The 13,158-nt window shown below is 37.4% G+C and overlaps 1 protein-coding gene across 3 annotated transcripts in view; it reads right to left on the bottom strand.

Annotated features, from left to right (window-relative positions):
• The window catches only part of LOC117394400 (chromodomain-helicase-DNA-binding protein 7-like), a 76,751-nt gene that overhangs the window by 19,776 nt on the left and 43,817 nt on the right, over positions 1–13,158 (bottom strand). For all 3 annotated transcript variants that reach the window (XM_059017115.1, XM_033992634.3, XM_033992637.3), the window contains 18 exons: positions 11,572–11,707; positions 10,319–10,459; positions 10,096–10,158; positions 8,715–8,770; positions 8,162–8,273; positions 6,814–6,897; positions 6,450–6,587; positions 6,218–6,339; positions 5,125–5,368; positions 4,676–4,852; positions 4,441–4,584; positions 3,398–3,677; positions 2,516–2,726; positions 1,869–2,064; positions 1,595–1,762; positions 945–1,124; positions 633–743; positions 94–299 (listed from right to left, as the gene is read on the bottom strand). In XM_059017115.1, the coding sequence (XP_058873098.1) occupies positions 94–299; positions 633–743; positions 945–1,124; positions 1,595–1,762; positions 1,869–2,064; positions 2,516–2,726; positions 3,398–3,677; positions 4,441–4,584; positions 4,676–4,852; positions 5,125–5,368; positions 6,218–6,339; positions 6,450–6,587; positions 6,814–6,897; positions 8,162–8,273; positions 8,715–8,770; positions 10,096–10,158; positions 10,319–10,459; positions 11,572–11,707 (2,769 nt within the window). The remainder of the gene's footprint in view (positions 1–93; positions 300–632; positions 744–944; positions 1,125–1,594; positions 1,763–1,868; positions 2,065–2,515; positions 2,727–3,397; positions 3,678–4,440; positions 4,585–4,675; positions 4,853–5,124; positions 5,369–6,217; positions 6,340–6,449; positions 6,588–6,813; positions 6,898–8,161; positions 8,274–8,714; positions 8,771–10,095; positions 10,159–10,318; positions 10,460–11,571; positions 11,708–13,158) is intronic.

Raw genomic sequence — 13,158 nt, 5'->3', positions numbered from 1 at the left:
CAGGCAATATCCATTACTCTTTCTGAATAATCAATTTAGCATAACGTTTTCCTTTGCACCATATTAAAACTGAACCAAAGCATGACCACTCACCCATAGACAAGCAGGTTCTTCTCTACCCTGAAACACTCACTCCTTGGGTATCCCTGGGATTTGTCCTGAGGTCGACGTGGTTTCAAACTGGGCTTTTCCTCAGAGTCACTCTCCAGTTCTGAAAATTCCATCATGTCCTCCTCCTTGATCGAACTGAAGTGTCTGGTTTGTTTCCTGATTCTGGGTGTATCTATCACCAGGTTGTTCTGAAGCAAAAAAATTTAGATTAGATTTAGATTAAAAACAATCTTTATCAAAAGTATTTGTTTGTTTGACTTCACACTTTTATAAGAACTAAACTAACCTGAGGGGCAATATACAGTATATGGTCCACCTGCATCATATTAAAGTGAATATAGAATGGAGGAGCATTCCTTATACTTGTGTTTAAAAAAAAAAAAAAAAAAAAAAATAATCTATGGATAAAAAGAGTTTTCCAATTTAAAAATACAAGGAACACCTATATTGGAGCTTCGAGATGATGCTTAAGACAAGTTCCCAAGTCAAATGCATTTATTTGGGGGGGATTTAACACTTACCCTTCCATGTATTGCTTCCATATCCAACTCTGCCTTTTTAGCCCATTTTTGCCAGAAGTCAGGATCTTCTAAAGAAATATCTGTTCGGTTTCCAGCCGCTACAAAGCTTGCCTAAGGGATTTGAGGGAATGTATACAATTAGCATAAGTGTTACGAGTGCATTAGTTAATGATAGCCACCTAACAACATATTTACTAAGACTTCTGTAACAGCTGCACGCTGTTGATCACAGCTAATTAGGGACATGCAGTCGCACTCAATGTATTGCTCACTAACAGACATGCCATTTCTTATGCTTCATAAATCGTTTACCTTTGCAAAAGTGGATCCTTTTCCCTCAGACTCTATAGTAATGGTCTGTGTTCGCCTCTTGAGGATCTGATCAATGTCTTCTTCACAGAATTTGGAACCTTCATCCTCCTCATCCATCAAGGCACCATAGGCTCCTTTGCGAAGAAGATCTTCTATCTCCTTTTTCGAAAGCTGCTGCATCTGAAAATGTAAGTGCATTTAAAAAAAAGGGACCCACTCCCGACAAATGGGTAAATGTACAGCCTCTGAACTACATCACATCTAGAACAATCCGTTTAAAATTCTGTTTGATTTCCTTTAAAGAAAGGAGTCTCAAAGTGAGGCTTTTATTTTTGTCCTCAGTAAAATGATACTCAAAGTCACTTGACACATTCAGTACTTACTATTTTAAACCAAATCCCTAATTTTGTTTGTTTGGTTATGTAATGGCTTAGTCATTTAGTGAAGTCCCAATTGCATTACTGTCAAACAGCCACTGCTTCGACACTGTGCAGAGAGGTTGTTGGATGTGCAAGGGTATCAGTGAAATCGTTTTAAAACCACAAAAGGCACAAGATTAAGATAACATGAGTCTGAAAAGCCTAACCACAGATGACCAACATTATTGTTTTTATTAAGTAAAAGTCTTTTTATACTGCGAATGTACATACCCCATTAGCAGAATTCTCTCTCCCACTCATGGACTGGAGGACAGCTTTATCCAGACCCAGTTTTAAACTGGCCTTGTCAAACATTTCCCTTTCATAGGAATTCCTGGTTATCAAACGATATATCTTTACAGCTTTCCTCTGCCCGATTCTGTGGCATCGTGCCTGAGCCTGGAAGCAAGGGGGGGAGGGGGGTGCATAGACTTGTTAAATAAAAAAAAAACAAAAGAGATCACATTTCTTAGCTAGTTGTACTGAACATGATGTTAAATCATACCTGCAAGTCGTTTTGAGGGTTCCAGTCTGAATCAAAAATAATGCAGGTATCTGCAGCAGTTAAGTTAATACCCAAACCTCCTGCTCTTGTACACAACAGGAAGACAAATCTGTCAGAATCTGGTTTGGAAAACCTGTCTATAGCTGCCTGTCGAAGGTTACCCCTCACTCGACCGTCAATGCGCTCATATGGGTACCTAGAAATAAATGTCAGATTTAAACAAAGACAAAAGACTACATGCAATATGGTTTCTTCACAGAACAAACTATGCAGCTCTGTGGAGCTATGATCTAAGAGTTAGGAAAATTTACCTACTGTAGACAACTATAATTAACTTGCAATATACAATTTAAAAGTTTTCAGGAGGAGAAATAAATAGCTTACTTATTTTCACATTATTTAGCTGTACTGAAATTGAGCTTCTCTAGGGTTATTCAAATAAAATGTTCCTCGACATCAGAATGCAGAAAATGCTATGATGCAAAGTTAAGCTGAATTGAAAGACAGTTTGTCTGTGCGGAACATAATTAATATTCTAAGTTGGTATATTCTCAATGGCAGATGAACAAAGGTTAACCAAAGCATATTGGCTTTTTTTGTGCATGTTTGTGTGGGACAGGGGGTGATTGCTTGTTGCCAAGTCATACCTTCTCTGAATGAGGTAGTCCTCCAAAATGTCCAGGCAGCGCACCATCTGGGAGAAGACAAGCACCCTGTGGCCACCAGCCTTCAATTTTGGCAGCAGCTTGTCAATCAGCACTAGCTTTCCAGCAGCCTGGACCATTGCCTGGAGGTGAAAATCTGGATAGTCGGTATGATGAGTCTCCCTGAACTCATCCAGAATTTTCTCTTCAGCACCTGCAAGACAACATTTGCGGATTCGTTTTTTAGATAAACCATTTTCATCAACCCTTCAACCATGCTCACACAATTCATACCCATTAACAGTACAACTTAATAGTCTTTGTGGCTTCCCCCCAAACATTAAATAGGCACAAAACTGAACAACCTCTCTCAGTAGTTCTTCCTATGATTTCACATCAAGATGTAATCAAAAAGGCTACGCAAGTGCTGGGAAGTTCACAACACCCCAAAAACCTAACAATTAGGTTTAGTTCAACTAGTATTAAATCATTATATAGTGCTATATTTAGTCATACTAAAAAAAAATATTTCAAGAGACAAGTCTTTGAACTACAAGTTTGTTTTCAACATTGAATTGTTTATTTTATTTTGTATTTCTAAATACAAAAACTGCCATTTAAAGTGGCATTTAAATGAGAAAACATTTCTCATCCTGTCCGTATTTTACTCTACATTTAAGGCACTATGAGAATCTATCATACAATTACTGTGTTTCATATATTAAATATACCACTGAAAAGTTCAAAACTGTAACTGGTAAAATATAGTATTATGAAATAAATATGCTGAACACACAAATAATAAAACAAAAGAAAACCAACTCACAGCTACTTGTCTAGAGAGATTGACTAATTAAAAAATAAAAATAGAAAAAAGGCACATACCTTTAATAAGGTAAGGGTGGTTACAGCACTTCCTAAGTTCCATCATAGTGTTTAAAAGGTTAGGTATGTTAGCATTCCCACCACCACCGCTACCACCACCAGGTCCCCCTTTTGAAAGGAAGGCAAAATTCTTCTCCAGAATGGCACGGTAGTATTTCTTCTGAATGTTAGTCAGCTCCACCTCAATGATTGTTTCTTCCTTTGGTGCCAAGTTCTTTTCCACATCCTCCTTTAGGCGTCTCAACATCATTGGTTTCAAAATAGCCTGGAGTTTTTGCACCTGTAAGAAATGCATTTCAATGGCCATTCTCTAGTACAATCAGCAAAAGACAGTAACCAATACTACCAAAAAAGGGCCAGATACAGTTTACTCACATTATCGCCTACATATCCCATTCGATAGCTGTGATGTCCTTTTCACTTATTGCCTTAAACTTTTCACTAAAGTGCTTATTGTATACAGCTACATATACCTTCATGATTGGCTGTGTAGAAATTCCTACCACCTCTTCCTGTCACAAATATATATAGTTTATCTTCCTGTCACATGACTAATTTCCTCTTTCTTTGAAGGCACTACCAGAATCTTATAATTACTGGCAGTGTTGCACATCTTAAAACACACTGATGAAAAATTCAACACAGTGTCAAACTCTGGAAATAAAATAAAGTAAAAATGATATTATAATAAGATATTTTGAAATAAAACTGATTGAACAAGTTTATTCGCTATCAGGACCTATACTGGATAAGGGCGTCTGCTAAGAAATAAATAATAATAATACTTCCATAACACTTGTGATTAACCCTGGATTACCAACTCTGAACGCATTACTCTGTATATTTGACACGTAGTATAAAGTGCATTGAACACTTAAATGTCAAAAGCATCTCATTTTCTAATCTTTACTTCTTAAATCCAAGGTTACTGCTATGTTTTACTCATCTCCCATCCTACAAGGGTACTACACACCAGCTCTTCATAAAACTTCCCACTTAAAAAACACACTGAAGCAGGCAGGAGTAAGCAAAACCTCAAGTACCTGTTCCTCAGTTTTCAAATCTCCAAACTCCTGCATGAAAGTGGTTTCTGAAGGGAATCGTTCAGGTTCTAAGAAATTCAGCAGGCTGAAGAGCTCTTCCACAGTGTTCTGCAAAGGAGTTCCAGTCAGCAAAACCTTGTGCTCCTACATAAAAATGAGAGAAAATATGAATGAGTACCTCAGCAGCTAGAAGTGAAACAACTGGGTGTACTGTTTCCAAGGTGTAAATACTAACCATGTCCATCATTTTCAGCCCCTCTAGCAGCTTGCAATTCCTGTTCTTTAGTCTGTGGGCCTCATCAATGACAACACAGCGCCACTGAATGTTCCGCAGTTCTGGGCAGTCAGTCAGTATCATTTCAAAAGTGGTGATGACAGCATGGAATTTGTAGGCTCCCTTTATTACACGACCCTGAAGGAAACATTTTGAAATAGTAAGAAAAATCCAGCATGGTTTACAGGAAGACCAACTTGTTCATAATTGATACATGTCACTTTAGAATTACATATACAGAGACAACCGAGTTCATAGGGGACCAACATTTGCACATTAGGTAAACGTTCACAGCTAAATGTATTGTCTGCACTGCAGCCCAGTTTCAGTAACCACACTCCTGGGATGCCAAACTTAAGAGTTCAATAACTAGCACTGAACATAGATTGTTAACCAAGAAGCCACCTTACCTGTGAATCCCTGAAGTTCATTTCGTAAGTTTGTATCATCCGTCGGCTAGCTTGGCTGCCATGGTAGACAATCACATTCAATTCTGTCCATGTATGAAATTCCCTCTCCCAGTTAGGAATGGTTGATAGTGGTGCAATAATCAGGAAAGGGCTGTGAATTCCCTTCAGAAATATCTCATGTAGAAATGTGATGGACTGGATTGTTTTTCCCAAACCCATTTCATCTGCCAAAATGCAGTTACGTCTAAAATGTAAACAAGGATAAAATCAAGAAATACCAAAAATATCCAAAAGACAACTGGACTACTTTCCAAAGTACTATACTGCAATTAATTTAAATGCATTGTTATGTAGGTAAATACATACATTTAATACCTTTGATGAAAAAGGAACATTAACCATTAGCAGTCCATTTATTCAGCGCGTCAGGTCCAATTTATTTTCACACACGCAGTTTATTTTAGACGTGCTGTTTAAAAGTATTTTTTCACAGTACAACTGGTTTAAAAGGTACTGCATATCAACAGAACACTCAGTACTGCATCTCCAGCCCCGCCCCATCCCTTGTTCGCTGTATTTCACATACCTCTTCATAGTAGTGCATACCGATAAATCATCTCGATCACTCGTTTTAATCACCAAACTCCTCAATAATGCGATCCAATTCATTATTGTATTACTATAACATCTAAAAAAAGCTCTGCAAATGTCTGATATTCTTTGAGTGCTGGATGCAGAAGCAGCTATCTTGTTTGCTTATGTCTGTGTTATCTATGTGGTGCCGGGGCTATCTGTATTCATGAGATATGCCCCCCCCCCCTTTTTTTCGACTTCTCTCGGCTCATATTGGTCTCTCTAGGCCATTGAATGGTTTTCTCGGCTTTTTCCGGAGAAAAACGACTAGAGACCTTTTTTTTTTATGTCTTTTTGATGATGTCGGACAGGATGTCGGAAAGGGAAAATTGCAAAGTTGGACTAGGTCCGACATAGGACCGCAAAGGGTTAAATATGAAATAAATAAAAAGACTACTGGTTAATTATCCACAAAATTAAAATGTTGAGTAGTAAAAGTAAAAAAAAAAGTTATACATACGCGTTGTACCAATTGAAGAGCAGCCAGTTGACTCCCTCCAGCTGGTATTCCCTGAGTGAGTTACCATTTTTATATTCCCTGGAACTTTCGGATTTCTGCCAGTCATTAGTAGGAGGTCGCTCCTGTTTTAAATAAAGCAATTCCCATGAGTGGTTTTCCAGTGACCCATAACATGGCTTTTTTCCCATATTTAAAAAAAAAAAAAAAATCTCTGTGCAGTGCCAATTCTTACCACACGTGTCTGTTTAGGTTCTCTGGCCATCCGTTTCTCAAATTCCTCAATCTTAGCCTGGTCGATGTCTTGCTTCAGTTCCCAAGTGCTGTCTTCATAAGGAAGTGAACACCACTTCACCAGATAGTGAGAGACTGTCTGTTCGGGGAGAAAACAGGAAACAAAGTTACACCATCTCACCGGCAGATATAGCAATGCTTTACCAATTAATCACCTTCAATTAGACAAGTTAAGACTGGGGCGCTTGTGTTTTACAGTAGATTCTCAACTCCCTGGCCAGGGATAGTCAAATGACATTAACACTGCACTCAAGAAAAGACAACTTGACAAGCGTATAGTAATAAATGTAAGTTTGAGGAGCTACCTCTCCATTATCATCAGTGCTTTCAGATACATCCAGTATTCTATCTGCTTCTACATAGTCCGGATTGAAATGCTCATCTTCCATCTGAAAATAAAGAAAACCAAAATGTCAAAGAATTTATGACAGTAAAACTCACATTAAAGTGCTACAATTCTGAAGGATTAGTCCCCATGAGGAAATATTCTTCAGGCTTTGTGAACTGGACCTCAATTGTGCGAGACCTTTTATACAGTGAGAGAATTTAACAATACTTTAAATGGTGTGAAATTACTCTCCACCAGTGAGCAATAAAAAGGGCTTTCCAAAACGCAATGCATTTCGGCTGCTTGCCGTTTTTCAAAAGTACAACGTGCACCGTGGCTTGCATATACAATTTTGGACAATCAGATCTAATGGAATGTCAATTTGCTCAGTCTGTCTATGCTTAAGTGAGGCAGAGGTTTAAATGAGCTGATGTTGAGCACAATCAATCTTATTTAAAAAATGACAGCATGTAACTTAATTTTAAACTGCCCTTTTGATCATACCCAAACACTTATGTTGAACACAGCCTTTCAGAATGCAAGTATACTTAAAGCTGCAAAAAGTAAAACTGAAAATAAAACTATTCAGCTTATCAGTAGGCAAGTAAAAACTGTTCTCTGTCCATGACCACTGTATTTTAAGTTAGTCTGGTACTATTTGTTTCAACAGACTGGAAAAACCTTGATCGTGCAAGCATGTATGCAATACAAGTTAACCTGTTTAGATGAATAAATCAATTTTCCCTCCCAATTTAAAACGTAACCACTTCCCATTTGAAAATGGGCAATTCAAGATAGAACCTTTAATAACAGATAGTTATTAAAGGGGCAGCAGTGTAGAGTAGTGGTTAGGGCTCTGGACTCTTGACCGGAGGGTCATGGGTTCAATCCCAGGTGGGGGACACTGCTGTTGTAACCCTGAGCAAGGTACTTTACCTAGATTGCTCCAGTAAAAACCCAACTGTATAAATGGGTAATTGTATGTAAAAATGTGTAAAAAATAATGTAATTGTACGTAAAAATAAAAGTGATATCTTGTAACAATTGTAAGTTGCCTTGGATAAGGGCATCTGCTAAGAAATAAATAATAACAACTTGTTTAATCATGTGCCAGTAGTAGGAGAAAAGTAGGTCACAAATAGGAACTACATTTTTGTAACACTTGTCCATAGAGGCTGTATCAGAATTGGTAAAAAATTTAAGTGTGACACGATATACTTGTCACCAAGAGTTATGAACATTATGAACAAAGTAGACTGAACTAATTAAATAAAAAAAATAAAAAAATCAAGGCCGTGAATTGTTTTTTGAAGAAGTGTGCCAACCTCACTGAGGAACTTGAGGGTCTGCTTGGCTCTGAATCTTTTGATCTTCTGATGGATTCTTTTGTCTTTCTCCAGCTCTTCCAAATCAGCCCATCGACAATGAAGGTATGAGCTAAAATTACAAGGTGGTCAGTTTTATACAACATGGTCCATTATTTTAAAAAATAATAATAATAATAATAATAATAATAATAATAATAATAATAATAATAATAATAATAATCTAGTAAATGAATGTTAACACATTTGTTATTCTAACTAAGACAAGAATGCTGACTTCTAACAAATGCTAATATGAAAAAATACAAACCATGAAAACATGAATTCATATTATTCCCAGAAGCTATAGTAGCATTACTAAACTACTGTGCTTTAATATCAGCCTCCAAATATCAATTAAGTAATTCACAAATCCTAGTGTTTTTAAAGAAGAGAATCATTTTCTGTAGTAACTTTTTTACATTTTCAATTATAATCTCATATAATTCCCTTATCTAGTCCTTCATTTCCATTTTGACAAATAACATTGTTCACAAGCGTGTACTTTACTCACAAATTTTTGAATTTGACATAAAATTCCTCGACATCCACCTCTTCCCCAGACTCCAACTGTAAAAAAGAATTATTTACAGGTTAGGTTTCTAAAAAAAGAGCCATCTGTCATTGTTATTAACCCCCCATTTAATAAGGGCAAGAACAAGCTTGAATGTTACTAATGTCGATTTAAAGAACTCAAACGATCCACTTTCTGGCAGGGAATTTTTATTTTGTGTAATACCACGACATAAAGCTACCAATCCCAACCACTTTGCTCTCTATGTCAACTGAGTCATGAATCATTTTAACTCCTCCTCAACCACACGCAGCTCCATTCACAATAACCTGACCCGGAGCCTGGCTATCTGCCAAAACCACAGTGTTAAGCAGACGCCAAACGTACCATTTCCTCAGGCAGCAGCCAATTTGCAGCTGTACTACTTAAAGCCACAAGTATTATTTTTGGCTGGCTCATTCTAGGCTGATTCTAAACGACGTTTCCAAGGAACAAAACTAAAATTAATGCTGTTTGTCTACATAATAAAAAGGTCAATAATAAATTGCTATGTACACTTTTCTAAAGAAACTGTCTACTGGCTTGGACATAATTGTGTGGTTAGACTCATGTTAGCTTGCAAGTGCCATCAATTAACTTAGGTTTAACCCTTTGTGGTCCTATGTCAGACCCTGTCCGACATCATCAAAAAGACGCAAAAAAAACAGGTCTCTAGTTGTTTTTTCTCCGGAAAAAGCCGAGAAAACCATTCAATGGCCGAGTGAGATCGATAGGAGCTGAGAGAAGCCGAAAAAAAAAAGGGGCGTTCTTATGAATACAGATAGCCCCGGCATCACATAGATAACACAGACATAAACAAGATAACTGCTTCTGCATCCAGCGCTCAAAGAATATCACAGACATTTGCAGAGCTTTTTGTTAGATGTTATAGTAATAAAATAATGACTTAGATCGCATTATTGAGGAGTCTGGTGATAAAACGAGTGATCAGGAGAGGATTTATCGGTATGCACTACTATCAAGAGGTACGTGAAAAAAACAGCGAACGAGGGGTGGGGCGGGGCTGGAGATGCAGTACTGAGTGTCCTGTTGATATGCAGTGCCTTTTAAACCTGTTTTACTGTGAAAAAAATACTTTTAAAACAGCACGTCTAAAATAAACTGCGCATGTGAAAATAAATTGGACCTGACGCGCCTGAGACACGCTGAATAAATGGACCGCAAAGGGTTAATGTTTCAATTTGGAGGGGGAAGTACTGTGACACTTACTTTAAGCACCAACACCCTGAACTTTCAGTCGACAGCACAAGCAAAAAGGCACACAACCAAAATAAGAAATCGGAAGGGCCTACACCGTCACATCTAAAGCAAACATATTCACCTGTTTCTTTCCCATGTGCACACTCATGATTTTTTCTACCACAGGACCATCATCAGGAACCTCCTGAAACAGAAGACATTAAAAAAAAAAAAAGAAGTGTTTCCAACCAAAAAGTACAAATCCTGCAAACTTTTTTTTTTTTTTGAGAGATATATATTTGGCATTCAAAATGATGCCATGATGAGTTTTAAAATGTCAGCCAGTGTATGGGATGAGCACTGACCTGCGACTCTGACTGCAAAGTATTTGATGGAGATTTTCTTCCTGTAGCATCATCCACATCCTCCGCTTCATCATCAGAGATTTTGAACTCCAATTCTTCTGTGTACCGCTTTCTTTTAACCTGCCTACTGGAACGCCTCTTCTGCAAAGATAAGTAAAGGTTACCACAACTCACACTCTTGTGCAAACAACCTCCGGTATATTACACATTTACATTCAAATACATGTTGAAAATTAGTTAAACCCTCATCCTGTATGAAAATTAATTCAGCCACCATGTCATGCACAACAACGCTTGTGAAGGGAGAGTGAATGCAGATACAACACTTTGTTAACCCTATATTCCAGCAAAGAGGCAATATGAATTGCATGAATAACCGGTTATACTAATTTTTGGTGCCTTTATATTTGGGAAAGAAGAAGATCAGGGCAAGTCAAAACATTACATTTGACTGGAACCAGTATGTTAATATCAAAAAGGAGGGCTGAAACTGATGGAGGCTATATTTTGAAAGGTTTCCAAATCTGACACTGACCACCAGCAGACAAATCTCTGCTGTTCCTGTTGCAAGCAATGTCAATTGCTTAAAAATGACCTTGTTCTAATGCCCTCTTTAATAGGGCAAATACTATTATGACTGTAAAAGGCTGTGACATCTTATGACAAATTCAATTATTCATCAAAAAAAGGAAAGAAAACAAAGGGTATTTTTTATGTTAGATTGATCAAATAATGGCAGTGTTAATATGCATCACTATCAGTACTGGAAAAATAAAAATCATGTACATTTCCTTTTTAAAAATTAGATCTTTCCCCTCCATACCATCTATTAGCATGCTCCTTGAGATATCTGCATATTCCAAACTGAAGTACACTACACTATACAAGCAAATAACAAAAAGAAGACATTTGACACGAGAAATACTACCGTTTATGAATTTTAAATTCTTACTTCCTACTCCAACATAGAACAGCCTTTAACCTAGGTTACTCTAAAATTAGGACACAATATCCCAGAGCACACACATTCTGCTTTAGGAGACCACCACCATATAAAAAAACGCCTGATTTTCCTGGTCCCAATTACACAATGCAAATGGCTCCTGTCTGTAAAGAATACTTCAGATGGTCCCAAAGGCTGCTATGATAGAGTGGTTTCACTGCATCTGAAATTTAAAAGTCTAACAGGTAGAGTAATAGCCCAGTTCTGTCACTTGCCTTATTCCCCAAAGCCTGTAAGATTAAGTGTTTACCTGAATGCCCATATCATCCTCCTCCTCCTCTGGTGATGGAAGGGGTGATTTTTCCAAGTCTGAATTATCTAAGGATTCCCGCTTACGTTTTCCTTCCTTTTTCTTTGTAGTGCTTGTCTCTGGATCGGCTTTGTTGCTAAAAAAAAAAAAAAAAGCCGCCATGGTGACTTATGAATGATACATATAATGTTATCAGTAGAACTTTGGACAGAAAGATTTAGGTTGGATTGTTCTTGGAGAGTGGGATTGAGTTTCTATAACACATGAAGCCAACATTTTACTCTGGGGATTCATATACCTGGTGACAGTGATAGATAGGAGGTGCCAGTACATACATCACACTTATCCAATTGTGAGAATTTAATTTTAACCACCAATTGAGTGTTGTTCTGTCACTTATATTTTCGTTTGTACAGTAGATATAGTTGGTGCAGGCCATGGTGATTCATTTTTTCATATTGGCTTTACAGCTGTGGTGAGATGACGCATGTTACCAATGCACTTGTGAGCACGACCATCTCAGTGCTGAAATGGAAATGTATTTTAAAGTTTGTTTATTTTAAATATTCAAGCAGGAAATGGCCCTCAGATGCAGCATCTGGTTTAAAGAGGCGTCGTGTTAGCAGCAGTGGTGCAGAGTTACAATATACCATTGGAACAGACACAGAATGCAAACATAAAACAAGAATCAAATCGTTAGCTATACTACAGAATGTATACAAAGTCTGCACAACTTGTTTTGAGGCTATATTGATGTAAATGAACAGTAGGATGTCCACGTTGCAAAAATAGTCCATCAAGTTTTCTGCTTAGGAAAAGGGGGCACAGAGCAAAAAACAAGTTCTTAGAATTTCAGTTGACAGAGCAACCCGATTGGCTAGAGATGCACAAAGGATTTATAATAAAGTTTACAGTATGATGTAGAAAGGTCCACTGCCAACATGACATGTGCAGTGTCCTGCCACATATGATATGAGGCTTCCAAAATGAATAATGCTCCAACCTGCTTGCACATAGCAGGCACTGTTGTAGATATTGTAAGTAGAGTTGTTGGCATCTCGCCACATTACGCCTTATATGCAGTGAAGAATGTAATCCAATTATCTCTAATCTCCTTAAATTTACTGAACTATATTTACATGGCTGGTATTAAATGCAGCTCATCGTGGGGAGTGAAGGACTTTATATGGCTCCTTAACCTACTCTAAAAAGTAGATGCAAACTAGGTTTATTTCACAAGATTTTTTTTTTTTAAGCAAAGTATAATATTCACTATAATAAAGCAATACACAAGGAGCACTTTGCTTCCAGCAAACAGTACAGTAACCTCACAGAATAGGAGATCATGAGGTGAAAAACTGGAACAGAATGTGCTGTACCATTTTGAGAGGTCTCTGAAAATAATGCACAGTATGCAAAAAAAAAAAAAAGTGTATACATTTAAAAAACTGTAGATCACCCAAGAGTCTTTGGAACTGTCTGATTGCTTGAGGAACATGACAATGTACTACTAAATGGCTAATGTAACAAGATGTAATGTTTACATGTACTTGTATGTAATCATTAAAACTAGAAATGCATGACCAC

The sequence above is a fragment of the Acipenser ruthenus genome, chromosome 3, assembly GCF_902713425.1.
Source record: "Acipenser ruthenus chromosome 3, fAciRut3.2 maternal haplotype, whole genome shotgun sequence".
Taxonomy (NCBI): domain Eukaryota; kingdom Metazoa; phylum Chordata; class Actinopteri; order Acipenseriformes; family Acipenseridae; genus Acipenser; species Acipenser ruthenus.
The sequence above is the reverse complement of the archived record's forward strand: the minus strand, read 5'-3'. Positions and strand labels throughout refer to the sequence as shown.